Source organism: Mustela putorius, unplaced genomic scaffold (assembly GCF_011764305.1).
Source record: "Mustela putorius furo isolate JIRA1106 unplaced genomic scaffold, ASM1176430v1.1 tig00000196_pilon_pilon_pilon, whole genome shotgun sequence".
Classification (NCBI taxonomy): domain Eukaryota; kingdom Metazoa; phylum Chordata; class Mammalia; order Carnivora; family Mustelidae; genus Mustela; species Mustela putorius.
In genome coordinates, this window is record NW_025421310.1 from 1 (window position 1) to 27,988 (window position 27,988).

The 27,988-nt window shown below is 56.6% G+C and overlaps 2 protein-coding genes across 10 annotated transcripts; one reads left to right on the forward strand and one right to left on the reverse strand.

Moving 5' to 3' along the window:
* Positions 1–154: 154 nt before the first annotated feature.
* SIPA1L3 (signal induced proliferation associated 1 like 3) lies at positions 155–10,948 on the forward strand (the record flags this gene model as incomplete). Its single annotated transcript, XM_045077250.1, has 4 exons — positions 155–383; positions 5,498–5,633; positions 7,395–7,476; positions 8,664–10,948. Coding segments are annotated over 4 exons (591 nt in total), but the record flags the coding sequence as incomplete, so codon positions are not given.
* A 2,270-nt stretch (positions 10,949–13,218) lies between these two features.
* On the reverse strand, positions 13,219–26,647 carry DPF1 (double PHD fingers 1). 9 transcript variants are annotated; one of them, XM_045076740.1, is made up of 12 exons: positions 26,497–26,645; positions 20,284–20,444; positions 20,080–20,187; positions 18,665–18,792; positions 18,310–18,393; positions 17,837–17,915; positions 17,505–17,636; positions 16,575–16,625; positions 16,362–16,481; positions 15,212–15,324; positions 14,529–14,640; positions 13,219–14,371 (listed from the first exon to the last, which is right to left on the reverse strand). In XM_045076740.1, the coding sequence occupies exons 1-12, from the start codon at positions 26,637–26,639 to the stop codon at positions 14,301–14,303; spliced, it is 1,302 nt and encodes a 433-aa protein (XP_044932675.1). In that variant the 5' UTR covers positions 26,640–26,645; the 3' UTR covers positions 13,219–14,300. The 9 variants fall into 9 exon arrangements, with proteins under 9 accessions (XP_044932675.1, XP_004776307.2, XP_004776308.2 ...); XM_004776250.3 differs by having other exon boundaries at positions 18,310–18,399; positions 26,497–26,642; XM_004776251.3 differs by having other exon boundaries at positions 14,529–14,610; positions 18,310–18,399; positions 26,497–26,641.
* Positions 26,648–27,988: the final 1,341 nt, after the last annotated feature.

Below are 27,988 nucleotides of genomic sequence, written 5' to 3' on the forward strand. Positions count from 1 at the left end.
TCACCTCCCACTGCTGTGTCCCTCTCAGCCCGTCCCCACCCGCATAAACACCTGACACTCCCACCCCCTTACCTGCTGATATTTGGCAGCTTCTAATGAGGGTAATATATTTACTCAATCGTGTGCACTATTATACACTGATACAGCATTATAGAGCTACACAGAAGGTGAAAGAGAATGGGTGAATGTCTCTGTGTCCTTCACATTGTCATCCTCCCATGTCCCTTCTTCCTACCCAGCCACCATCTCTGCCTCAGAGCTCTCACTGGCCGACGGGCGGGACCGGCCACTGCGGCGCCTCGACCCTGGGATGATGCCCCTGCCTGACACAGCTGCTGGCCTCGAGTGGTCCAGCCTGGTGAACGCGGCCAAGGCCTACGAAGGTAAGCACCTTCCCCCCGGCCTGGCCCGATCCCTCCCCTGCTGCCCTGTCCGAGAAGGATCAGTGGGGGGCCCTGGGGCTTGGAAGTGGGGTACACGCAGGATCCAGAGTTAGGGGGAGCAGGTTCACATCCTGCCCTGTCTCTTGCTCACTGAGCAGTCCTGGGCAAGCGTACTTGTCTGTCTGACCTACGGAACATAGGAACGTGCCTGGGGCCACAGTGAGGGTCACATGAAACACCACCAAGTGTGAAACACATCAGGCACAGAACAGGCCCTCGACAGGGTACCTGATACCACATCACAGGGCAAACTTGTCATCCTCCAAACTGTATTTAGGTTTACTTTTGGCTGCAAGTGGTGGAAAACCCAAGATAACAATGATTCAAACCTGTTTGATGCAAGTGAAAATTCCTGGGGTGGGTGGCTGGGGCTGGGGGGCACTTCCATAAATGCTTCCTTATACGGGGGGCAGGCTCCTTGTGCCCTCTGCTCTGCCATTTCCGGGGGCCTTGCCCTCATGGTCCGAGATGGATGCTGGAGCGCAGGCCACCGTGTCCAACTCTGAGCAGCAGGAGAGCAGACACATCCCCAAGCCTGACCCTCCCCTTATGCTTACTTCCCATGGGCCAGTAGCTCCAGAGCAGGCTGAGACATGAGGCCATATGCTGAGAAACATTGAGATTTGTTCTTATGGAAAAAGGGAGAACAGGTAATGAGGGATCGCTAGTACTCTGCCCCTTCCTTCCCCTGTGACCTTGGGCAAGCACCTTTATCTTTATAAGCATTAGTTCCTCATCTGTAAAATGGGACCTGTGGTGATTCCTGACCAACATGAACTTAGTCTTCTGGGTCATTTTTTCATCTTTTAGACGATAGTTTTGCTGTCCTTCCTTCAGGAAGCCCTTCCTGATATCTCCTAATACGGATTTGACACCTGCTCTGGGCTCCCCCAGCCCTGACCCCTCAGGGCCACTGCTGCCTGGTGATGGGTCTGTCTTCTCCACTGGACTGGGAGGGCAGGACCCAGGGCCATCTTGGTCACTGCTGGGTCCCCAGCATGGGTCTAGCTCAGAGCAGGATCCCTTAAACCAGACCCTTCCTATTTCCATGTTTGGGCCAGTCCACTTCTAACAGGTGGCCTGGAGGAAGTGTCCTTCTGTGTCTGCTCCTTTGGTTGCTCCTATCCTCTCCTGCAGCCTCTCCTGGTCACAGGGTGAATGAAGGCAGGTTGGGAGAGAGAGCGGTCTGAGAACACCAGGCCAGGCCTCTGCTCTACCCCCACGTTAGGCTCAGAACCCCCAGCTGGGGAGTGGCTGCCAGCAGGGGCCCCATATCGCAGGTGAACTTGACCCTTCAGACCCTTTTGACCCTCCTCCATGGTGGAGGAGAGGGTTGCTCCGCAGCACTTGTAGGAGGAGGTGATACGGCCGCAGTGACATTACAGAATATCTCCACGGAGCCAGTATTCTGCCGCCTTCCAGAATCACTTTCTAAGCTCTGGTCTCTGGGATATGTGAGGATTCCGTTCACAAATGAGGAAACCGAGGCTCGGAGTAGAGAGTCCCCGAACTGGCCAAGGGCACACAGGATGAGGAATCGAACCCAGGCCTGAACGGCCCTCCAGAAAGATGGGCAGAGGAAGCAGATCAGTTGCAGAACAAGAAACTCAGATGCCCTTACACTGGGGTACATGTGCTCGGCGCTCTCCTCATTGAAATGAACTCAGGTCGTAACTCCCCGAGCTGCAGTTTTTCACCTCAGAGCTGCAGAGACAGAGTTGGGTGACCCTGTGGGTGAGCAGGGGAAGGGTGCAGGGCCCCGTGCTGCCAGACGGACCGCACACGTGCCCTTTATCCCCACACGTCTGAGGAGTCTTGGTGCAGGGAGGCCTTTCCTCTAAGTGTGACCCAGTCGGCCATCACCCTGTGTGCGTCCAGCCTGGCGAGGGTGTGGGCAGACCTTGCCTCTTACCCACGACCTGAGCAGTCACAGTGGGAAAGCGGGGGTGACTTGGGGGGCAAAAGGGAGCTCGTTCATTTTTTTACCCATTCGTTTGTTGGTGCCACAGACTCGATGCTGCCGGCCCCAAGGACTTCACGTCCCCTTACAAGTCACAGGCAGTGTCAGGCTGAATGTCACTTAGGTCCAGGACTTGGGGAGGGCGGGGAAGGAGGGGGGCCAGCACAGGATGTGACGAGTGAAAGCATCCTAGTCTCCTGAGAGAGGAAGGGTCAGGTGTGGGTTAAAAGGGAAAGCAGAGCCCTGGCTTCGCCACTGATGAGCCGGGTGACAAGTGATTGGCCTCTGCTGCCTTAGTTTGCTCAAGTCAAGGTGATGCTCCTACCGTAGGGTGGTCATGAGCATTGATGGGTTTGCACAGACTGACCGCACTTACGAACAAACACTTATGCACGTCCCTAAGGACGTTTGGGTTTCCAACCCCAGGTGCCGGATCCAGGAAGAGAATCTGAGGGCCTTTATCAGTTGGCCAGGTCTCCCCAGGGTCCTCAGGGGGGTTCTTACTCCCTGGGTTCCCTGAGCCGCTGACTCTTTATCTGATGGAGGTGCATGAGGATTGTGGGGGTGGATCCCAGAAGGGATGCCAGGTGGTGGGGCTACCTCCTCTCTCCCCACGAGTATCCAGGCCTCCTGGGGCTAAGACCACTGGTCTGTGGGAAGCATCGGGGAGGCTCTGGGCGCTCCCTGAAGACCCAGATGCTGCCAGCCGCTGTCCTATTATCTGTCCAGACACTGAGCCCCAGCTGTGGGCTTCTAGGAGGGGCTGGGGCGGCCCAAGCCTTCTTCCCCACAGCCACTCCCCCCACCTTGCCTGAGGAGCCAGCACCACCTGGGAGAAAGCTGGGGGAGCCAGTTGGTGCATCAGGGTCCCCCAGGGAGCTTTCTCCCCCTCCTCTGTGAAATTAAATGAACCCCAGCAGTCACACGGAAGGTTAGGTAATGGGTGATGTGGGACACTGTAGCCAAAAAGCCTGGAAGGAAACACTGATGCCATAGTGGCAGCTACTTCCCTGCGGAGCAGGAAAGAGGGCTGGCAGGAGGGGGGCCGGCCTCAGAATGGACTCAGGTGGTTTCAGCAACCTGTGAGCTTGGTTGGGGACCATGTGTGCGCATTATCCTGTGGGACTCAAACAAATGGAAAAGACTAAAGGAACTATCCACTTTGGCAGGTCTATCTGTGGCATGGTAGCTGTGGCCTAGGGAAGCTTCTATGGGTGAACTACAGAGATATCTGGGGTTTGCTTCAGAATCTTCCAGAAAAAAAAAAAAAAAGTAAAGGGGATCCCATCTTATGGGGCTAGGAAGTAAGGAAATGCTTTAGCAAGGGTGTGGTGGGGGGGAACACAGGAGCCATTCTGAAGAGCTTCCCAATGGCCAAAGTCAGAGCAGTTGAACCACATAATAAATACGAGCAGTACTGGATTCTGACCCAAAGACTAGAGTAAATGTCCACGAGCCCATACTCACGTAAGCAGGTAACTAAACAGACAGCTATATGACAGCTCGTCCTTGTAAGAGGATCCTAGTTAATTGAGAAGAAATGAGGAAGACAGAAAGGCATCGTTAAAATAGCACACTAATGAGTGATGATTGCTAAAATTAGTGGGGAGACTTTTTATGCAGAAGCAGGGTGTTTGTATAGCCTCGAAGCATCTACCCCAAATATTTATGAATGACTGTGCAGTCCCCAAGTGCTTTCATACTCAGCCCTCCAGGAGGGGAGGCTTTATTCCCCTCGCTGTTGGGAGTGGGCTGGCCTCAGGGTCTTGCTCCTAAGAAAGTGACTGTTGGAAAGGAACAGTTGTAACCTTACAGTGAAGAAAGCTGGTGGACAGCACCCTAGCCAAGGGAGCAAGGTCACCATTGGTGGTAGTAAGACACATCAACATCTGGGCCGCCTGGGTGCCTCAGTGGGTTAAGCATCTGCCTTTGGCTCAGGTCATGGTCCCAGAGCCCCGCATCGGGTTCCCTGCTCAGCGGTGAGCCTGCTTCTCTCTCTCCCTCTCCCTCCACTCGTGTTTTCTTGCTCTCTCAGTCTCTCTCAAATAAATTTTAAAATCTTTTAAAAAAATAAAATAAAAACTTTTTTAAAATGTCAGAACTTGAATCGGGGGCCTGCCTTTGCCAGTGTCCAGCTTGTGCCACTGAGCTCCTGGTGGCACCTCTGCCCAAGGGGCATGCAGGGACCCAGCCCCTGGTTTTCTGTGCCCACGCACTCCACTGTCCCTGGCTCACTGAGCCAGCGGCTCTCTGGGGAGGGTCTGGCTGCCACCAGTTCCTACCCTCACAGAAAGATCACCTCCCAGTCCCTGTTTAAAAATGCAGGTGCCCAGGCCCTGGCCCCAAGGCAAGTCTATGATGGGACCCCGGAATCAGCTTCAACAACCAGGGGATTTCTTTTCTCTCTTCAGTATGCATGGTATCCCCTGTCTTGCTTCTCTTTTCGCTTTTGAAACTTCACAAACCTTCTCAAAATCACAGTGCAAACACCTCCCCGACGACTCATCGCCCAGCCTCAACTCTGCTTTTTTCATGCCGTTTACTTGTTGGTGGAACCAGGTCGTTCACGCCAAGTTTGGGTGGTTACTCTTACACTGTTGTTTAACTTGTTTCCTATCCCTTGCATTTGGTCTGAACCGGTCATTGGGTCTAAAAGCTTGCTCAGAGGGGTGCCTGGGTGGCTCAGTGGGTTAAGCCTCTGCCTTCGCTCAGATCATGATCCCAGAGTCCTGGGATCGAGCCCCTCTCTGCTCAGCAGGGAGCCTGCTTCCTCCTCTCCCTGCCTGCCTCTCTGCCTACCTATGATCTCTGTCAAGTAAATAAATAAAATCTTTTAAAAAAATAAATAAAAAATAAATAAAAGCTTGCTCAGAGTCAGGATGGGATTTTTTTTTTGGAATCACTTGATTGGGTTTTGGGGTAGGAACCCATCCTAAATGCCTCTGTGATCGAACAGAAACGATTGGGAACGTCAGAGTGGTTTGGCTGGGAGGTGTGTGTGATGGGGGAAGGTGGTTAGTCAGTGGGGCGGGGGTACTGGGGGCAGAGGAACAGGGAGCCCTGCTGACCTCTTTTCCCTCTCTCTCCTGGGCAGTGCAAAGAGCCGTCTCACTTTTCTCCCTCAATGACCCAGCTCTGAGCCCGGAGGTCCCACCTGCACACAGTCCTGTCCACAGCCACCTGAGCCTGGAGAGGGGGCCCCCCACCCCCAGGACCACCCCTACCATGAGGTGAGGTTTCCCTGGGAACACGTGGAGGCTGGCAACCTGGGTCCCTACAACCCAGATCCCTGCCCAGCATGCGGGTGAGAGGCAGCTGCTGCCCCCTTTCGCACCTCCTTCTCTGGCATTAGTTGGCGGGGTAAGGGGCATCTGCTCTTCTCCCCTGACAGACTGGGGAGTAATCCAAGACCGGGACGCAGTGCTGACCGGGCCCAGGTTAGCCCCAGCCCCATGGATGGAGACTACACTGTAGTCAGTACCATCAGTTTACTTCTAAGTCATGAAAGTCTGAGCAGTGCCCCGCCCTGCACCCCACCCTGGCCCCTTCCTTCCTGGCTTTCTTCTCCCCTCTGTCTGCTCCCAGGTCTTCTCTACACACAGAATTCCTGAACTATGCAGATGGGCACCTCTCCCCAGGGCTCTCTGTGGACCCAGCAGGGACTGAAGCCCTAGCCCTGCCCTCCCGAGGCTTCCTGGGGAGGGAGGAAGAGACCTACCGATGTCTCACTGTCTGTCCTCTCACGTTTAGTGCCACATATCTGACTGCACTCACTTGGCTAGAAAAACAATTAAAAAGAGGGAGACCGGGTGGAAAGGGCGTGTTTGCATGCCTGTGGACTTAAGCAGTGCTCTTCACACTCATGTGCACCCCTCGCCATGCAGGCTTTTGTGCATGTCAGCACAAAATGAAGGGGTTTTCGAGAGAAATTTCAGCTCTTCTGGGTTTTTCTGACTTTTTTTTTTTTAAGCTCTTCTTCGCACCCCTCTTTCACTGGCTTTAGAACTCAGCCTGCACCAGAAATGTGGCCCAACTATGATCACAGGGAGGAGGTGGCTGCAGACCGTGCTGCTGCAGGGGGAGGAGCGGGCTGGGTGTGGGAGTGGCAGGACCTTGGCCTCTGGGCGAGCACCCACATTCCCTTCACCCCTGAGCTGGTTACCCTTTCCCACCTGCCTCCCACCTCCCCTGCAGCTGCAGGCCCCCAGGATCCAGGACCAGGGAGGGGGCAGAAGTGGCAGGAAGGCAGGCGGGCTGAGTCCACTCCTCTCTCCTTTCTGGTCTGCTGCAGCCCACCCTTTCTCCGACACCCCCCACTGTGCCTCATGGAGCCCACCAGAGGGATTGATCTGCCCCCTTTCCTCTTCAGGGGCCCCGCAGGCCAGGGCTGGGGAGCTGCATGGAGGAGGAGCCACAGGCTGGGCTTCCCGCTCTGTGGTGGGGGTTGGGGGTGACCTCCCAGACCACATTAGGCCAGGAGCTATGTTACACTGAGACTGTGCCCAGCACAGGACAAGCTCTCTGGAAGGGCAGCGTTGTCGGTGTTCTTTATTGTTGTCCCCGAGGGCAGGCCCTCCTGTCCTGTTGCCCACTGCAGAGGCAGGGCCCAGGTCCGCTGGTGCTCGGTCTGCTGGGTGGGCCCCTCATGTTGTGCCATGCGAGGTGCTTACACCGGGAGGAATTTCTCCCGGAAATACACGCGTGGTCTGTGCCTGGGGGCACACACACAGCCTTCCACAGGCAGCCACAGCCCCCATTCACATCCACAGGTGGCCCCTCTCTGGGTGGCGTGGCAGAGAGGAGGGCTGGCTACAAGCTCCCCTCAGAGCTCCTCCTCCAGGCCCCTCTCAGGACCCCAGCAAGGACAGGGCTCCCCAGAACTTCAGGGACCCAGAGGGTCCTGGCCTCCGTGTTCCTCCCAGCTGTGGGTCTGGAACCCTCCCCGGGGCCTTGGGGGGCCTTGAGTCTCACCCCATGCCTTGTCCTTACAGCGAGGAGCCTCCCCTGGACCTGACAGGCAAGGTGTACCAGCTGGAGGTCATGCTGAAGCAGCTGCACACCGACCTCCAGAAGGTAAGGCCACCAGGCAGCCAGCCCTCAAGCCCGGCGCTGGGCTGTTCGGCTTCCCACACCCTCGGCGGTGGCGGGCAGCAAAGCGGACGCTCCTGTCCACTACCCACCACCTTGCCCACTCTTGGGGAGACCACCCAGCTTTGAATGTAGTCAAGAGCAAAGAGTAGAAAGTGACAATACCAAAGTTTGGTAAACACAGGGAGAGAACTCTCCTAAATTCTTGGAGGAAGAACAAATTGGCTCAACCTTTTCGGAGGGCAGTTGGACAATATTTATTTAAACAAAAAAATGTGATTGTGTATCTTGTCTATCCCGCAATTCTGCTTGAGGGAATGTGTCCAGCAGAATTTCAGGCATGGGGACAGAGATCAGTGAGCAGGGATGCTTGCTGCTGCCCTGTTGGCAATAGAACTTTGGCATCAGTACAGCCGTCCCTCCCCAGGAATGCAGTTATGTAAAGGACAAGATGCCATGCTGGGGAATATTCTGCAGCCGATTATCTGGATATTTACTGACATACAAAAGAAGTCTAGTCACTCAAGCAGAAACCAGGCAAGGTGCAGGACTCTCGTCTAGAACATCATTATACTTAGAAAAAAATTGAGTTTAAAGTCTGTGGGTCAGAGCGTTACCTAGATGGCACTGTTCCAGACTGTTCCTTGTCCTTACCTCCAGGCTGCAGAAGGAGGAAAGAAGTAAGGGCAGAGGACTTCTACTTGGTGCTTCATAGACTTTTGGGTAAAAGACAAAAAGGGGGCAGAATATACTGTGCAAGTCTTGAGTGCAGGAATCTGAGGGGCCCGGATTCCAGTCCCCACATGTAATACTGCATGACATGGGACAAGTCAGCTGCCTTGGGGTGTCATGGAACCTGATAGGGCATCTCCGAAGGGCCAGTGGAGCCCATACAGGCAGCCTGCATCCGTCCACATCCCAGCTCCCCACCTGCTGTGCAAGGCTGAGTCTCCTTTTCCAGGAACCTGAGGCCAACAGTAGTCCCCAAGTCTGTGGGTGGCCATGAGGGTAAACTGAGGTGATCATGATCACAGTGAGGTCTGTGTCCTAAGAGTTGAAGGGGATGGTCCAGAGAGATGAGGTGATTTGCCCAGGGTCGCTTAGCTGCCGAGCCAGGATTTGAACCTGGCGCCCGGCATTGCCCATCCGCTGACACCAGCCCCGCCCCACAGGAGAAGCAGGACAAGGCAGTGCTGCAGTCGGAGGTGGCCAGCCTGCGACAGAACAACCAGCGCCTGCAGGAGGAGTCACAGGCCGCCAGTGAGCAGCTGCGCAAGTTCGCCGAGATCTTCTGCAGAGAGAAGAAGGAGCTCTGAGGCAGCTCCCAGGCCGGGCCAGCTGCGGGCTCCCACTCTCCCATCTCCCTCAGCTCGCTCCCCAGTTGCGGGCATGACCGAGATGACCCAACCAGGGCCCCACTGCCCTCCTCATGGACACGGAGACCCTGGGCAGCAGTAGGCCTCACTGGGGCTGTGCGCTGCCATCTTCTCGGGGTCCTCTGGCCCCACAAGGTGACCCGGTCTCAGGCCCACTGTCTGAACTGCCCAGCTCTGGTCCCTGGACACTGGACCGTGCCCACCCCTGCTTCCGGGGGTCCATCTAGCCTCTTCCTGGGACCAAGCCATCAGAAGCTGGAGGAAGGGGAGGAAGGGAAGGCTGGCATGTGTCTCCAAACCCCACAGCTCCAGGAGTCCACAAACCAGGTTTCTCCACTGCATACAACAGAGTTTGGGCTTGTGGGGCCGAGCCCCCTGCATGAGAAATTAGTGTGAGGCTGGCCTGAGCTTCCCCTAGGCCCCAGAGAGGAGGGCCTGTGTGGACAGCGGCCAGGACTCTCAGTCCGGGTGCGCTCGCTCCAGAAAGCACGGACAAGAACCCCTTCCAACCGTATTCTTCCAAAAAGCCGCCAGGAGCACTTTCTTCGAGTTTCATTTCTTTTCTTGGGACCCCAGGATGGAGAGAGGAAGCCCCAGCATCCAGAGTCAGCGTCTCTGAGGGGAAACTATTTGCACACTTGGGACAGTTTCTACAGTCTTTTTTCTATCAGCCCCTCGACCGCCAGAGGCCACAGCGCCTGGGCCCCTCCACCTTCCAGCTCCTGCCCAGGCCCCAGGCCGCAAAGCCCCATCTCTCCTCCCCTTCACACCCACTCCCACCACACAGCCCCGGGCCTCTTGTGGGCACCAGGAGGGGCTCCACGAAGCCCTGAGGTCAGCGCTGGAGAGAAAACAGCCTTCCTCTCCTCTCTGGTTTTGTTTTCCCTTCACAAGCGAGCGAGCGGCAGACGTCTGGACACCTTCACTGTGCTCCCCGGGGGAGTGCTTTGCTGTGTGAACCCCCACGGGACGCTGGTTCTCTAAAGGCAATAAGGGGCAGCTTGCCAGTCAGCCACGCCAGAGCGGTACTATGCTGTTCACCCAGGAAACAGAGTTTCTTTTTTTTTTCCTTTAAAAACAAAAAAGAGATATATATATATATTTATTTTTTCATGTGGAGTTGCGCCAGAACAAGTCTGGATGGCCACAGTCTGTGGATTTCCCCCCAACCTCAAGCTGAGGATCAAGGTGTGTCCCCTACTGGCTGGGACTCAGTGGGAGGACTCCCGAGAGATCCAGGCACAGGCATGGGGAGCAGGCTGGTGGGCTTTCCCCTTTGGGGAGGCCCCAGGCAGGGGGAGTTGGCCCCTCTCCAGGCAGCATTCTCTGGGCTGGAAGCCAGCACCAGGTGGCCCAACCCTGGTCCAGAGACCCCACCACTTTCTCTTTGGGGCCAAAAACCTCAGGGAAGGGGGCTGTGGGGACCGCACAGGACACAGGTGCTCCGAGAGGTGCCAGGGTGGGCCAGCAGGGGCAAGAGGAAAGGGCACTCTTGTCTCCCTGTGATCATCCTCTGACCCCGGCAGCAGCGGCAGCCCCATAGAAGCCCTCAGATCTGCCATCTCCAGCCCCTCACCTGCACAGTGAGAGGAGAGCGCCGCAAGGGGGGACCCCCTTGGTCTTCAGCCCTGGCCAACTACTGTGATATCTCTGCCCCTCTTCCCCACCCCCCTTTTGGGAAGGGTTCTCCAGGACCACTCCACGGTCCTTTCCTCAGACCCTAACCTGGAGGCTGCCCTCCCTTTTTTTTAAGTTCTCCTCGTATCTTCAGATCATTCAAATCATTTGGGGGACCTAATCATGTACATTGACAAGTGTAAATTATGATTTTGTTTTTGGTTTTGTTTTCTGTTATTTTTTTAAGGATCTCTGCAAAAGAAATCTATTTAACTTGAGGTTGGCGTTCTCTCTGAAGGCTTGAAGATAGCAGGGTTTTTTTTCATATGTTGATTTGTTTCATTTGGCTTTTTTATTCTTTATTGTGTTGTTGTTTTTTGTTTTTTTTTTTTTTCCTATCCCGGTCTTGAGATTTTGCTGGCATGTTTCTGGAGGTTTCAAAGGAAATAAATGTTTCATAGAAATGGCTTGTGTGTTCACTAGCTGGGCAGCTGCCTGGAGTCACTGATGGGAGGGTGTGGTCCACGGTCAGCCCCCTCCTCCTGTCCCACTTGTCCCAAACGCACGCTCGCTCTCTTTCTCTCTCTCTCTCTCTCTCTCACACACACACACACTCTCTCTCTCTCTCTTCCCTCAGCACCAGCCTTGCAGACTTCCTTTCCTTGAAACCCAATTGACAGGAATCCAGCACTCAGAAGGTAAAAAGTCCTTAAGTTGAAGAAAGAGAGAGTCTGCACCAAGGAAATCATTTCTAGCGGCCAGAAAGCCAGACCAGGCTCGCGGAGTGTGCCGGTTTTAGATTTAGTGGTCAAACTTTTAAAAATGTGGTTGTACAGACAGCCGGATTTCCAGCTCGGTAAATCCTTTGCAGTGGAACTCCGAGCCAAGGGGCCCCTGCTTCCTTTGCCTGCGGCCTCCCCAGGCCACACCCTCCCGGTGCTGGCTTATTTGCATATCCACGCCCTCCTCGGTGGGAGGAGGCCTCCCACTGCCCGTCATCTGTTTGGTGGTTTTGGGTGCAAATCAGCCTCGGCTTCCAGGCCGGGGCGGGGGCGGGGGGTGGACAGAATGAGGCGGGGGTACCCTGTAACTTTGCCCCTGGGCCACACCTCCCTCTAGGGGCTCTCCCGGCCCGGTTCCGCAGCTGCCCTGTTGAAACACTTGCAGTTTGACCTGAGGATCAGGGTCTCACTGATTTTCTGAATCTCATAATTCCGTGTATCTAAGGTATAGCCTCTTGTGGGAAGTCCGGATCCAAGAAGCAGTCCAGCCTCGTGACAGGGCTGGCTGGCCAGGTGGCTAAGTCTTCCTGGCCCACCTCACCCCCTTACCTGTCACTGAGTCTTCATCTCTGAGCTAAAACCTGATGCTTCTCTGACTCAGCCCTCTCCCTCACCCCCCCCCCAAAGAATATCTTTTTCCAAAACGGGTATATATCCTTTTTCCAGAGGAGGTGGACCAGCTATTTCCACATCTCCTAAAAATTCTAGAGTGTTCCAGACACTCTCCCAGTCTCCACCCTCCTTGAGGCCCCATCCTCTCCCCATGCCGTCCTCCCCCCCCCACCCCACCCAGCATAGGAACGGTGGAACAAGCTGTTCTCACATCCTCTCCTGGCGCCTGTGACACACACCAACGTCCAACGCCCCGCAACTCGCACCCACACTGTGCCCTGCTGGTCCTTTCCCCATCTTGCCCCAGTTTTCAGCTTCCCCGGCCACGTCCCCAGCTCTCCAGTGGGTGCCCTCTTGGACCCTCCCCCAGTCTCGCTCTCCCGCCCATCACCCCTGGCTCTGTCCCCAGCCAACCTCTGAAGCCCTTCATACCTTTGGCTCTCTCCACATTTCTCTATTGTCCCTAAATTCTTTTTCCTCCCCCCGAAGTCTCATCTCAGTGTCATTGTCCTTGGACTCTACCTGTCCCCGGATCCTGTCTCTCTCCCCCCAAATGTGGTTCCCTCTTATTCTTCTGTCTCTCTCCTAATTTATGTGCCGGGGTTCTCTGCCTCCCCTCCTTGAATCTCTCCTGCTTCTCCAGATCACTCTCTACTTCCTCCTTCTGTCTCTCCCTGATGTGTCTGCTATTTCTTCTTACTATTATTTCCTCTCCCACTGAATCTCCATCTTTCTTCTGTTCTCTTCCCCCCCTGTCACTCCTGTGGCTCGCTCATCTACCTCTCTCTCCAAATCTATTTCTTCCCTCTCCTGCTCTTGTTCCGATTGTCTATAAATGTGTGGCTCTCTGTCTCTCTCTTGATCTCTCGGTGTCCTGGTTCTCTCCTCATTGCGCCTCGCCCAAATCTGTCTCCCTCCCAACATCCCTGGGATGGGGGACCCAGGTGAGGTCGGGTAGATTAGGAGGAGGTGCTCCTGGCACCCCCGCCCCCTACCCTAGCCGGGGAGAGTGGCCTCTTCATCTTTCCATCCCTTCCCCCCAGGCCCCAGCTCCTGCCTCCCCCCTCACTGCTGCTTGCTGCAGCTGCAGCAGTCCGTTGCCAGGGCAACCACAGCTGGCTGGGCGGGAGCCCCCTCCACCCCATCCCCCCTCTCCTTTCCGGCAAGGCTGGGAGGAGCTGGGACAAAGCCAGAGAAAGGCGGGGTGCAAGGGGGGGGAGATGGAGGGAGAGGGAAGTCAGACCAGCTCCAGCTGTTAATCTCGGTCAGTTCTCCCTCAACAAGGCCCCCATCTCCCCTTCCTGGCGATGCCCCCCAGTTCAGCCTGGAGAACGAGGCAGTCGTGGGCAGAGGGGTCAGGCCCAGTTTAATACACAGAACAAGTTAATTCACAGCAGAGGCAGGCAATAAAGGAGACTCGTTTACAAGGGGGGGGCATGCCTGGATTGGGGGAGACCCCCAAGCCCACCACCTCCCCCACTTGCAGTCTCAATTTCCCTTTTTTTTAAAACCCGAACAACAAACACACACAACCACAAGAAACAACCACGCCCCCTCGCTACCCCCAAAATGGCCAACGAGGGTGGCAGGGGGGCAGCCCGGCCTGGCCGGTGGGGAACTGGAGCAGGGGAAGGAGGAAAAACTAGTCCGTTGCAGAGTCTGTGCTTCTCATTCCAGCAGGCGCTGGGCAGGGGCCGCCCGGCCCCCCCAGCCAACGCCCACCAGCCACGGCAGGCCCCAGCCATGGCAGGCAGAGGGCAGGGCGGGGCTCTCAGGGAGGGACCAGGAACGGAGTTCAAAACCATGGTTCACGTCATGCAGTATCCACGGTGGGCACCATTGAGGGGGCGAAGGTGGACACCACGCCCACCTGCCCTGGGCACAAGGGGGGAATGGTGCCCACTTGGGGTGAGGAGGTGGGACAGCTGCAACTCCAGAAACTGGGGGGTGGGGCTGCTAGGCAGGAAGCTGGCATAGACTGGTGCCCAGTGGATGCGCTCAGCAGTGCCCCCTCCACCGGGCCAGGCCTTATAGGACTCTTTGTATATATTAATTTCTTTTTTTTTTTAACTTTTTGACTTTTTCTTTAGAAAAACGCTGTGTCCGTGCCCCGGGCTGGCATCTACCACCCCTCATGCCCGCCCAGAGGCGGGGTATGGCTTTGAGGGGAGCAGAAGCCCCTGGTGCCCATTTGCCAAGGGATGGGGAAGGAGGGAGGAAGGGAGAGGGGCCCTACTGGGCCCACCAACCCACAGGGCAAACATTCCACTTGCACAGAGGGAAGGGGATGGCCCAGCCCCCTCTTGGGCTCCCCCCATCCCCCTCCCGCTATGGGGCACTGAGGGCAGGGAGAGCGTGGAGGAGCTCCAAGAGGCAGATCAGGAAGCACCACCCCAGAGGTCCAGGTGAGCCAGAGCCAGGCCTAGGTGAGAGTGATGTAGGCAGAGGCCTTCTCTTTCAGGTGCCGAAGACAGAGGTGACAACTCCAGCTCCCTGTGGTGGGGTGGGGACAGGGAGTTAGGCCCTAGTCCCAGAGGGCTGTCCTGACTCCCTCCCAGCCGGCACCCCCGGTCCTGCGTCTTCACAGGCAGGAAGACTACTTTTCAACACCACCCCCCACCCCGCCTGTGGTGCCCACCTCTTCTCTCACCTTCCGGGGGCTCCGCCATGGGGGGACTCAGGCAGTACATGTGGTAACCCCGATCGCAGTCATCACAAAACAGCAGCTGGTCCTGGGGGGTGAGACCCGCCCAGCTGGCACCCTGGGGGCACGGGCACCAGAAACCGGGGTGGGGGGGCTGGGGCAGGGGTAGGTCAGAGGGGCTGGGGAAGCTGGGCCCTCCCACAAGAAGGGGCTCCGAGATCTTTGCAGAACACCCCTGAGGTCGTCCCGTTGGCAGCTCCTAGTCTGGGTCTTATAGATTCTGTGGAACACTTTAACAGGACACCCAGATGGCCTGAGACCGGCTCTAGATGCCATGGATGAGGGTTTGGGTCCCCGCTCTACTGACGTCCTAGCTGGGTGACCTCGGACTAGTCATTTCCCCTCTCTGAGCTTGGTTTCTTCTCTGTGAAGTGGGGACCAGAGCACCTACCTCTGAGGGTGGTTGGGAGGAGTCAGAGAGCGACGAGCACTAAGCGCTAAGTGCCGGGCTCAGTTAATGGCCACTAACAATAACAATAATACAGGTTACATGCGCTCCCCACCGAGGGGCTGCTCCCCAGGGAGGGGCTGGGGGGGGGGGAACGGCCTGAGGCCCCGCGGGCAAGGGCTGGCGGAGGGGCGGGGCGGGAGGGGCCGGGGGGCGTGGCCCGAGGGCGGTGCGCACTCACGTCGTTCTCCGAGGTGCCACACAAGCTGCACGACTTGCACTCGATGCACTGCCAGCGGTAGGTGCGCACGGCAGCTGTCATGTTCACCGTAAACTGTAAACATGAGGGGTGTCCTGGGGGCCGAGGGGCAGGGATGAGGTTAGGGGTCATCGTGCCGCTGGGGGCCACTGAGCCCAGGGAAGGAGACGGCTCCCCCCCCACCTCCTCCGCCCTGCTCCCGGTGCCCAGCGACCACACGCTGCCGCTTCCGTGGCCACCAGGCTCCTACCCAGCCACCATGGTAACCACATTCTGCTCCCCGGAATACCATGGCAACCGCATTCCATTACCCACAGTGCTGTGGCAACCACTCTCTACCACCCACAACACCCGGGCAGCCACATTCTGTTAACCACTGTGCTGAGGCAGCCACATTCCATTACCCACAGCAGAATCACCAACAGGTTCTGTTAACCACAGTAACGTGGCAACCACAGTCTCCCGGCCACAGCGCCATGGCAACTACCTGTCACAGTGGGGTCCCCACACTCTGGGTTCCCTGCAGCCCCAGCCCATTTTGAAGGAGACCCCAGCAACCAACTTATTCCTGACACTTCCGTACAATGCCGTCCCACTGCCCCGGTGCCAAGACCCTCTCAGCCATTACCCAAGGGCCCCCCGACAGCTACAGGCCATGGCACCCAGTCACCATGACAACCGTATCCCACGCACTCCCCTTAATACCATGACAACCGCAAGCCATTCCCCACTGTGCACAGTCTATTACCTACCAGCCCACCCTGGGAAGCCACATTCTGTGAACCACAAGTCCGTGGCAAGCGCCACTGGTTATCCACAGTACCCAGCCAGTGGCCATCCATTACTCACTATCATAGTCTGCTACCCACAGTGCCTCGGCGGCCAGCTTTCAGTACCCCTCGCCATGAGAAGTGTGGGCCACTACCAGTAATGCCGTGACCACCACCTCTTATTATTCCCAGAGCCCTTCTGGCCCCCCTCAATTTCCCGCAGTGGACTCCACTCCACCAGTTCCGGGTTGTCCCCCCATCCTGCCCCGCCAGGCTGCACTTCTCTGCCTTCCTACCCTCCAGATCTGGACTCCTGGGGTGCCCTCCTCCCTGGCCCCCAGCAACCTCGGGTGGGGTATCACCTGATCGCCCACAGTCAGCACAGGAGATGAGGTCCTCAGGACACCCCGTCTTCTTGGAGCCACCCAGGCAGAAGTCACAGTAGCCGTTGGGGATGACAGTGCCGTCAGGTGCCTTCTTGGCTGAAAGACAGCAGGGAGGGGTTTGACGCGGACAGGCAGGGGCACCTAGTCAAAGGCTGCTGTAGAGGTCGGGGCAGAGGGAGGCGTCCCTACCTGTGTGTTTCCTCTGTGCCTCAGGGACCCAGGCCAATTCTTTGTAAAACTCTGGGGTTGGGGGGACAGAGAGAAGGGCTCTCACCATAGGCAAGGCTCCCCCCCTGCCCCCAGCCTCCACCCCAGCGGTGGACCCCTTTTTCCAGGCACGGGGGAGGTAAGGAGAGAGACTGGCTACCCCCAATCTGTGGCCACAAGCAAACAGAGTCGGGGACCCAGATAATTCTCCTCAGGAACCCCAAACTCTCTGAACAACTCACACATCCTCTCTCTTAGGTAAAACTGCAAAGAAGGGCTTTCGGAAGAGCCCCAGCTTCCCCATTCACACACCCTTCTCCCAAACCAGTGCCACCTGAGGCCCAACTAGATGAAAACCGGGGCCACCACTGGCCAAGATCTGGCATGGAGACAGACGGACATTGAGAAGAAAAATCCTGAACACAGAGGTGCCTGGGGGTGGAGCGGGGATGGAATGAAGAGTCTGCCCTCTCCCTCTAGGAGGGGGGTGGGAAGACAGTTTCTCCCCTGGCAGAGCCTCCCCCGAGCCCTCCCCCACCCCTCAGCTGTCAGAGCTGGCACGGGGTTGGCACGGGCAGGCGCCGAGGGCTCCCGGGCCACGGACCCTGCCCCTCAGCCCAATCTTCGTGGAGAAGGGAGAAAGGGAGGGAGGGGAGTTATCTCTCACCCCCCTCCCCAAGCTCTAATTGAAACAATAAATCAGACCCAGAAATATTATGCCCGGCCGGGAGCGAGGGAGAGATGGTTGGTTGCCATGGCAACCCCAGAGCCAGCATCCCCATGGTCGGTGGGGGGAGGGGACGGCTGAGCTGGAGATTTTCCAGAAATGTCTAACGTGCCCCCTCCCTCCCGGGCTCCTCAGCCCCCACTCCCAGGGTCCCTCACTGCCCCACAGCCCGCCTGCCTGCTCACGTTTATGGTTGTTTTTCCGGTGGAAGGGCAGGGCGTGGCGCTCGGCGTTCTCCTCCCCCTCCTCCTCAGCCAGGTGGGTGTGGGTGTAGTGGTAGCTGAGCCCTGGCCGGTTCTTATACCGTTTCCCACAGACTGGAGAGCGAGCAGGGAGGGCCCGTCAACCCTCCAGGCCCCTGCGGCCTCCACCCTGGCCTCGGGGATCATGCCTCCCCCCTCTGCCAGAGGCCTGAGCATCCCCTCCCACCGGGCTCTAGAACAGGAGGGAGGGGGCCAGCGGGGGAGAAGTCTCTAGGCCCCACTCTCTCTCTTTCCCCCTTTTCAGAAGGACTCACTATCACAGACATACGGCTTGTCTCGGTCCTCCAGGGAAGCGGTGTCCTGGCGTTTCCGGAGACCCCCGATGCCGTATGCCTGAGGGGAAAGTCAGGGTCAGTGGCCAAGAAAGGGAGGGAACCCAAAGAACTTTCATCATTTGAGCCCAAAAGGTGAACTGTGGCTCTGCCACTTCCTAACTTTGGGCCCCGACCTCTCTGAGGTTCAGTTTCCTCATCTATGGCATGGGCATAAACGCGGTTCTAACCCACTGTACAATCTCAGCTTTGCAAATGACTTAATAATATCCGAGCCTCAGGTTGCTCATCTGTAAAATAGGTATAAAATACACACACACACACACACACCCCTTCAGGCTGCTCTGATGATTCAGTGAGGTCAACCTGAGGCAGGGCCTAATCATTGTGCATGCTCAGTACACGGGATCTGTCACTGAAGAGAGGGGTGATGAAGAAGAACAGGGGGGTAATACCTTTCCTTTAGCTCTGTTCTTCCTCCTGGGAATGTCATCCTCCAAGTCTTCCACCTCGAGATCATGTGGAAACTCCAGCAGCTGCTGTTTCTGAGCATCAGGAGAAGGGAGATGGAGGTCAAGAAAATGTGGGACACCATCCTGCTTCGTAGGGGGTTTGGACACAGCTGGAGACTGCGGGGAGCAAGGGAAGTCAAGAGGTCTTCCAAAAAGAGAAGAGGTGTGGAAGGATGGAGACTTAGGATGCCCAAAAGCCCTAGGGAACCGGGGGGAGATTGCTGAGCAGGACTAGGATGAGCCAGGGCAGGTGGCCGGGGGTGAGAAGGCAACTGGGGCCCCCGAGGGGTGGTCCCACCTGGCAGTCCATAATGGTCTCCTCCTCCTTCAACTCAATCTTCTTCTCCCCAGTCTCAGCACACAGTAGCGCCTCAAGAACTGGCCCTTCCGGGAGTCCGCCCTCCTTCTTCAGGGGTGCCTCACAGTCTGGGGACAAGGCCAGGGTGGGGTCAAAGGGGGAAGTTGTCCCTGGAGGAGTCCTCAAACAGCCCAGTTCAGGGAACCAAGCCCTTTGCTTCGAGAAAGAGGCTTTCCCACACTCAACCAGTAACAAGACCCAAAGATGCAATCATACATACTGGGAAGGCTGCCGAGACCCTGCGGAAGACCCAGTCAGACCCTCAGTTCCACTCAGACCCACTCAGAAGGCACTGTCAGACCCTCACTACACGTGGATGCAAATGGAGAGACACAGATACTCAACCATGATGCACATGGGAGATACAGACTGATCATCTTAAGACAGCCAGGCACACAAAGGAAGAGATACACCCAGACATGTGGAGGAAACACATCCAAGCCCTGGGATACACCCAGAAACAATCAGAAAGAGACATTAAACCATCAGTACTCCCTAGATCCACATAAGGAAGACACAGCCGGACCCTACCCTACACCTGGACACACAGGTGGAAAAGACAGACACACCTAGAGAGAATCACTCGGATGGTTACAGATGAACATAGGGGAGACGCAGTCCCTCTGAGGCAGATAGACACACCCAGAAAGACACAGCCAGATATACTTCAATACACCTGCACCCACACAGACCCTTGGATACACCCAGACAAGGGACAAGAAAGTGCCAGTGACTCTGATAACCCTTGTCACATCTGAAGTAAGGAAGCCTTGACTCTCTGGCTGGACAGGCACACGTGGGCAGAAATATACCTAATACACCAGCCACTAGGGGAAGAGATTCTCACAGACATTCCAAAGCATCTGGACACTCAAAGAAGAGACGGCCAGACACCCTGATCCACCCAGACACACTCAGGAACCGCTGGATACTGGGCTAGACCAGACACACACAAGACCAAATAAACCCTCGAGTACTCCTGGAAACACCAAAAGACAGAGACTCTTAGATACACTCCACTGCGGATGGAAAGACACTCCGATCCAGATGGACACTTGCAGGCACCCATAGGAAGAAATACAGCCAGACACTGATATATCCTGGCTCACCCGGGGAAGATCCACCCACTCTGCCCCCCATATACCTCAGCCCAAGGAGGAAAAGTCCAAGCCCTTAGCCCAGTCACTCAGAGAAAACTGGGGAAGGTCTGGGCTACACCCAGATACAGACCTGCAGACCCTCGCTATGAGGGAAAGGTAAATGGTCAGATCCCCACTGGCATCACCACACACTTATCAGTGTGGTCTCAGGGCACTGATGAGGCCACCCTGGGCACAGCTTGAAGCTCCACCCACCAATCTTATACTCGCAGGGCCGGAGTCTGGGGTCCTCCAGGATGTTGAGTCTCCTTTTCTTCCTCCAACAGCGCGCTGGGTATGTGTAGATCTGTCCAGGGGCCAAACCTGGAGTGAGAAGGCCAAAGAGCAAGGGAAGGGCCATGAGAACACAAGAAGGCGGGCTGCCCCGCCCTGCCCCGCCCCCATCCTCCTAGCAGGTACCAGGACCGCGGTGGGTCTTTTCCATCCAGATGTAGCAGTTGTTCTGGGCCACGCCAGTCTGAGAGTCGAGAAAGGGCAGGCGCAGGCTGCGCTCCGCACACAGGCGCGCGTTGTAGCTGCGGCAGTGCTCGATGGCCTCGCGGTAGAAGTCCTCGCCTAGGCTGCGAGTGGGAGAGTGAGCAGGCGAGCGGCTGTCAGCAAGGGCAGGAGCACCTGGCGCCCAGTACCCCTCTCTCAGTGCACCCCTCAGGAATGGGTGGGGAGACTTCTCCAACCTCACCACTCCCCTCCTGTCACTCCTGGACTCAGGAACCCCCCAACCCAGGGCCCAAGCAGGCCTGGAACCAACCAAGTAAGAAACACACAATACAGAAACAGACAAAAATATACCAGGACCTATCCATATATGCATGTATCAAAATACACAACACAACCAAACCACACGGGATTCACACACAAAGAGAGACATATCCCAAAACTCACAAAGGAGAAACAGACAAATCTCACATATGTGCAAAAAGATATCTACTGAAAAAAACCACAAACATCAAAGTCACCTAGTGTAGAAACAGACACATCACACATCTATCCATGCACAAATACACACATCTCCAAAGACACACAACATAAACAAAGCACCCTCACAAAGACACACAACATGCAAACAGATCGCACACACAGCACTACACAAGCGCATCCAAAGACACACAGAGATACACAAATATTATGAGAAGAACGTTAAAACAAACTACCCACACATGCACTTATATACCCAAGGACACAACAACAAACAAACCACACACACACCATATCCAGGCACACTATACAAAGAAATCACAGATTCACACAGGACAGGCACACACACACAATCACAAAGATACACAATATAGAAACCAACATCTAAAATACCACCTAGTCACACAAAGATACACACATAGACAACATAGGAATAGACAAATGCACCCATATTCACACAAAAAAGTACACATAAATACACACATGCCTACCAATCCAGACACAGAACACCAATGATGCAGTTTTAAAGGACATGTACACACACTCAAAGACCCAAATATCCAAAGATACCTAGTGTAGACTAAAATAAACACATATCCACATACACATTAAAACAAACAAACAAGTGACACGCACTCCACATGCCAAGACAAAGGTAGTGTGGGCTTCACCCAAGTTTACCAAGGCTCCCGCACCCCCAGACCATTTCACTCTCTCCCCAACCCGGGGGTCGCGGGCCGGACATGACCCCCTTCCCCCGAAAAGGACCCGAAGAGGACTCCGAGTTTCTCCACACCCTCCGCTCCTCCAGGAGCAGCGCATCGGACACCTTTCTTGCCAGAGACCCACAATCACACACATTCGCACCCCCGCGCAGCATGGCCCACAGTGACAGCCCCCCAGGCACCCCATCGGCCCCACCCCCGGCCGCCACACACGCACACACACACACGCGCGCGCGCGCGCGCCCACGGAGACCCGCCCGCGCGCCCTCTCCCGCCTTCCGCCGGCCCGCAGCACCTCAGGGGGCCGGGGATGACCGTGGCCATCTTGCTCCCCGGGTCCTGCCCCCAGCAGGTCCCCGCCGGGTCGGTCCTCCCAGCACTCCGGCGGGCGCTGAGGCCGCCCATCCATTCATTCCCGCGGGGCGGGAGCACCGGGGCCACAGCCAATCACGACGGCTGGGCGGGCCTGCCCGGGCCATGCTGGGAGTGGTAGTCCCGGGCCTGGGGGCCGCCGGGACCCCGCGGAGAAGGGGGCGCAGAGGTGAGGCCCAGCGAGCGCACACGGTCACTCACACCCGCCCGCTCTTACGCGCATCCAGTGTCCCGGGCATCCACTCACACATGCACACCTGGACTCGCACACACCCACGTACGGCAGTTTACACACACATTCACACGTATACTCACAGCCTCCCACGCAGACTCACGCACACTTCCCTCCCACTTTCACAGACTCACATACATTTACACTCACACAAACACTTCGAAGCCATGAGACGTAGAGATACCTTAGAAGTGCCCACACAAACGTCCCCACCGGCAAGTCTGCACTTGGCTCCCTGACACGTCTCCCTCCCCCATCCCCAACACACACACACACACACACACACACACACACACGCACGCACTTGGCTCCCTGACACGTCTTCCTCCCCCATCCCCAACACACACACACACACACACACACACACACACGCCCCCAGCTCCCGAAAACCCTATCTGTCCCACACGGGCGGTCCCTCTCACAGCGACTCCGCCCTGCTCCAGCGCGTCCTTCCGCAGGCCCCGTTGCTCCGCGTTTGGAAGTAGCCCTACCCACAACTTACAGGTTCAAATCCTGGCTCTGCAACTTCGATGGCCATGTGGCCTTGGGCAAATGACTTAACCTTTCTGGGCCTAAGTTTCCTCATTTGTAAAATGAGGGTAACACCTCATTGGATTGTTGTAAGGATTAAATGAATAAATATGCACAAAGTGTTTTTATTTTTTATTTTTTCCCATGCCCAGTGTGGAGTCCACCCCATAGCTCCAGGAAATCCAGACCTGAGTTGAGATCAAGAATCTGTCGCTTGGGGCGCCTGGGTGGCTCAGTGGGTTAAGCCTCTGCCTTCCGCCCAGGTCCTGATCTTAGGGTTCTGGGATCGAGCCCTGCGTTGGGCTCTCTGCTCAGTAGAGACCCCGCTTCCCCCTCTCTCTGCCTGCCTCTCTGCCTAGTTGTGATCTCTCTGTCAAATAAATATATAAAATCTTAAAAAAAAAAAAAAAAGAAAAGAATCCGTCACTTAATGGACTAAGCCACCCAGGAAACCCCATAAACGTAAAAGGCATCCCTTCTTTTAAGTACCTAGCAGGTAGTAGACGTTCAGTAAATTCACTCCAGAGGATCTGATACGCAGTTAGATGTAAAATGGTGATAGCCAACCATTTCTAGAAAGAATAATGCTTGACACAAGTAGATGCTCAGTAAGTTTTTGTCAAATGATTAAATAAATATACTGAGTACCCACCATGTGCCTGACACAGTTCTAAATACTTCAACAGGAGTAACTCCTACAATCCTCATAACGATCCTCTGAGGGGATGCTATTTTTATGCCTATTTTCCAGATAAGCAATGGGAGGCAGAGGGAGAGGAAATTACATGCCCTCAGCCCCTGGCCACGGTTTGAGGGTGGGAGTAAGAGAAGGATTCCCTCCCCTGGATATCTGTACCAGAATGAATCCTACCTCCTTCTTTCTCCCACTGTCACCCACATAGACTGCACCCTAAGGGATCCCCAGACAGTGAGCTGCCCCACCAGGCCACACCATGGCTCACCTGGAATTCCCCCTGGTCCAAAATTTAAGCTCCAGTAAGAGCCCCCTTGTTACCCCCCCCCACCACCCACCCATGGATAAAAACGCCTACAAATGTCCTTGTCCACCAGGGGGCTCTCCAGCTGACAGCGAGGCAGACTAGCCTTCACCTCTTTTGTCACTTGATGCCTCCACTTACTCTCTGGTGAGAGAGACACCCTCAGTGTCTTCCACACTTATCACTTCTAAACACACACACCCCTAGTCTTAGACCCCTTCCACAAACTCTCCCCCAATCTCCCCCAGGTAAGGCCTCGACCTTCTCCCTTCCCCACTCCCAACAGGACACAGTGGGTCTCGGCTTCACATCTGGCCTAGAGTAGGTGGCAAGGGGAGTAAGTCAGGGATGCTGGTACCCCCAGGCTCACGCTGGCCTCCAGGCTCCTATACCGGCCACCCCACACCTCACCCGCAGAAAGCCCTCACACGCCCCCCTCCCTGCCCATCAGCTCAGCTCCCAGAGTGCCCTTGCCACCTTCCTCTTACACCTCCCACCACCCTCACAGGTCCCCCAACACATTACACTTGCTCCCCACACCTCCAGCCTCAGACACTCCAGCTCCCTCCTGCCCCACCCCAGAACACTTACATCAATTTGACCAGTTTGGGGCCCGAGTATAGAATATAGCCCATCCCCTCCCTGGTGGCCTTTGTCTAGCAGCACAACTGACCCGCAGAGCTGACACCAACTGACAAACTGACAACTCCCTCCCTTTTCTTGCCTCTGGTCACCTTCACAGATCCCTCTTCCACACTTGAACTCCCTTGCCGAAGCAGTCCTCCTCACCCTAGCGCCCACCCTCATCCCTGCAGACCCCTCAAAAGGTGAGAGCAGAGAAGCGTGCTGCCACTCCCACCTAACCTCATTCTGGCCTCCAGGCCCCGGTAATACCCCACATGGACAGTGGACCACGTGAGAAACCAATATTGATGCTACTACTAATAATTAGTGTATTCAGGCAGAGTCAGGCTCTGTACCAAGTGCTTTACAAAGACCACAACAGCCCCTTGAGGTCATAGGCACTGTTATGATTCCCCAATACACAAATGGTAACACTCAGGCTCTGGAGGAGGGGGAGAAGGGGAGTGAATTAAGAGCAAAGGATGAGGTTTGAAACTGGGCAGTCAGAACCTCTGCGCCTGCACGGTCCACTCTCCCACCCTCAAGAGGATTTGGCTCTCAACTTCCTTCAGAAGCCAGTTCCTACCCTCAACCCTCAACCTTGCTTGCAGACCTTTCCCAGGATGAGAGCAGAGAAGGGCAAGTAATGGCTCTGGCACTCCCACTCCAGCGCTTCCTTTGGCCTCCTCGGAAAGGTCTGGGCTCCAGGGTCAGGGTGAGGAGGCCAGAGTGCCTGGAGATCCACCAACCTGTACAGGAACCCTGTCCCAGCCGGCTCGAGGGTGTTCCTCATAGCAGACACATCTGTGTGTGTGTAAGAGAGTGAGAGGGAAGCAGAAGATTGTCACCATCACACACCTCCTCACACTGACCCCAGCTCCGCACACACGCCCTGTATGCTCTCTGCCTCACCGCAAAGCCAAGCATGTGGGCGCTTGTCTATTGACCGGCCCCCCAACAGGCCCCTGCCAGAAACCAGAAACCAGAAACCACTGGAGGCCTTGGGTCCGGCCGGCCGTGAGACACAGCCCTTGGGAGGGTGGGGGGCGCTCCCGCCCCTTCTCCCTCCCCACCCGCCAGCTCGCGTTGCTCAAGGTCAAGGCGGCGAGCGCTACGGGTTGGGGGAAGCGGGGTTGGGGGGCAGGTCGCCCCAGCCCCTTTGTGCGGCGCCGCGGGCGTTCGCCCTCCGCCTCCTCCCCCAGGCCCGGGAGGAGGGGGAGGGGAGTGCCGCGCTCGCCAGCCGAGGAGGGAGGGCGGGAACGGCCGCGCGCCTGTCACTCTGAGCCCGCTGTCACCGCCAGAGGAAAGGGGGTGGGGAGCGCTGGGACCCGGGAGTCCGGGATCCCGAAGAGGGAGCGCGAGAGAGAGATAGAAAAAGAAGAGAGGTGGCCAGAGCGAGGGATGGCTAGGACAGGGGAGGGATGGGACAGGGCTGGGCTTGAACCCAGGCGTCCGGGTTCCCAGCTGTCGGGCCCAGGAGGAAGCTAACGCTCGGAGGAGGGACGCGGACAGGGAGAAAGGGAGGGAATCCCCCGAGATTGAGGGCGCTGCCAGCATCCTCTCCAGAGGCATCCGGTCCCCAAGAGGATGAGAGATGCTCTTGTTAGGTGTCTATAGGCAGGGAGAAGGAGCGATCCCACGGTCTAAGCTGACCTGGTCGTCAGAGCTTCTAGGTCCTGAAGACCGGGGGAGGAAAAAGGGGAGACAGGACCCCCGACGTCTCAGCTCCCACCCTGCGGTCGCGCGAGCCGAGGCCCCAGAGAAAGAGGGGGGAAAGAGAAAGGTTCTGATGTGAGGAAAGAAGGTGGTGAGGACCCCGGAGACTGAGGTCTGGACTTAAGCGTCGGTACTCCCAGCCCTATGCCGGGGCAGGCCCGGCGCCCCCGGAGGCGCGGAGGAGGAGAGATGGAGGAGGAGGAGAGGGAAGCCCCTACCCCCACTCTGGGTGGGGAAACAGCCTCCGCCACCCCCCAGCCCGCGCCACATTCCTTCACTGACAGCGACAAAGAAGAGACGCCCCCGCGACCCTGAAGGGGCTCCCGCCCCCAACCCCAGGGGACAACAAGGGGCGGCGGGTCCCCCCAGGGGTGGGGGGGCGCTCTGGGGTTCCCCATTAAACTACCTTCCGAGCGCCGCGTCCCCTTCCCCAGCGAGGGCGGGGGAAGGGCCGGGGATGGGGGCAGGATGGAGGGACGTGGACGGCGGGGACACTCACGACTTGAGCGGGTTCTGAATGGCGGTGGCCATGGCCCGCTCGGCTGGGCCGCCTCCGGCCCGGGGCGCTGCTGCCGCCGCGCGCGGGCCCAGCCCGGCCTGCGCCGCCCGCTCTGCCGCCCAGCGCGCTACGATTTCATTCATTCTTGGGGCTGCGGCGCGAGCCGAGCGGGGCGGGCCGGGGGCGGGGCTCAGCCAATCCCCGCACCTCCCGGCGCACGACGGGACGTGGAGTCTAGGGGCGCGCGGCGGCGCCCGAGGGCGCCCCTGGCCGGACTACACGTCCCAGGGGGCGCCGGGAGGACCACACGCCCATTGGCTGCTGAGGATACAGGGCGGGGCTGGACTCGTCCCAGAGCATCCTTTACTCCTCCCTGAGGGTGCTCCATTCCCATCTCGGGCTCTCCATCCTCCAGGACCCGTCGGCGTGGGAGCAGGTGGTCCCTGGCCTCTGGGTCTCCCCTGGGTATGTGGATGACCCGAGGATCTGTCGTGTATCCTTGTCTGTGCTTGCGGGTCTGGTGTCTCTTCTGTGTAAGCCAACGTGTAGACAAGCACAGGGGTTAACCACTGCCTTTGTTCACTTATTCAGTGCCTGCCAGGTGCCAGGCACTCTTCTGGACACGGTGGCATATAGCAGTGACCCAACAAAGTCGCTGCCCTCAAGGAGCTGACCTTTTCATGGAGAAAGACAGATAGGTGATAAAGAAGAAAATAAAGAGACAAAATCATTTTAGAGAATTATGAATGCTATAAAGTGGCTTCTCTGAGGAGATGGCATTCAAGCTGAGACATGAGAAGTTCCAGCCAGGCAACAGGAGGGGAAAGGGAATGAGCTTTGACAAGGGAAAGACCAGTAAGAAAGCTGCTGTGACTGGAGCGGAGTGAGCAAAGGGGAGAGACAAGGTTGGGGAGAGAGCAAGGACCCAGATCATGTAGAGCCTTGTAGGACATTACAAAGAAAATGGATTTTGTTCTAAGTGCAATCAATCATTGGCTCTATTCTCTCTCTCTCTCTCTCTCTCTCTCTCTCTCACACACACACACACACACACACACACACACACCAAGCCCATCAGCAAATCCTGTTATCTCTACATTCACAAAACAGATCCAGGATCCACCTAGTCCTCTCCTTTCCCAGCGTCCACCTGGCACCATCCACCACTGTCTCTGCCTGGACAGCTCCCAGTCTGTCCTCCCTGCCCCAGCCAGTGTGGGCTACCTAAAACATATGGCATCACAATGCTCTCTAGCTCAAAACCTCCAGTGGCTTCTTTCACAATTAGAATAAAATGCAAAGCCCTCCCTCTGCCCTCAAGGCCCTACTTGATCCCATCTGCAACCCTCCTCCAATTTCTTTTTTTTTTTTAAAGATTTTTATTTATTTATTTGACAGAGAGAGATCACAAGTAGGCAGAGAGGCAGGCAGAGAGAGAGAGAGAGGGAAGCAGGCTCCCTGCTGAGCGGAGAGCCCGACATGGGACTGGATC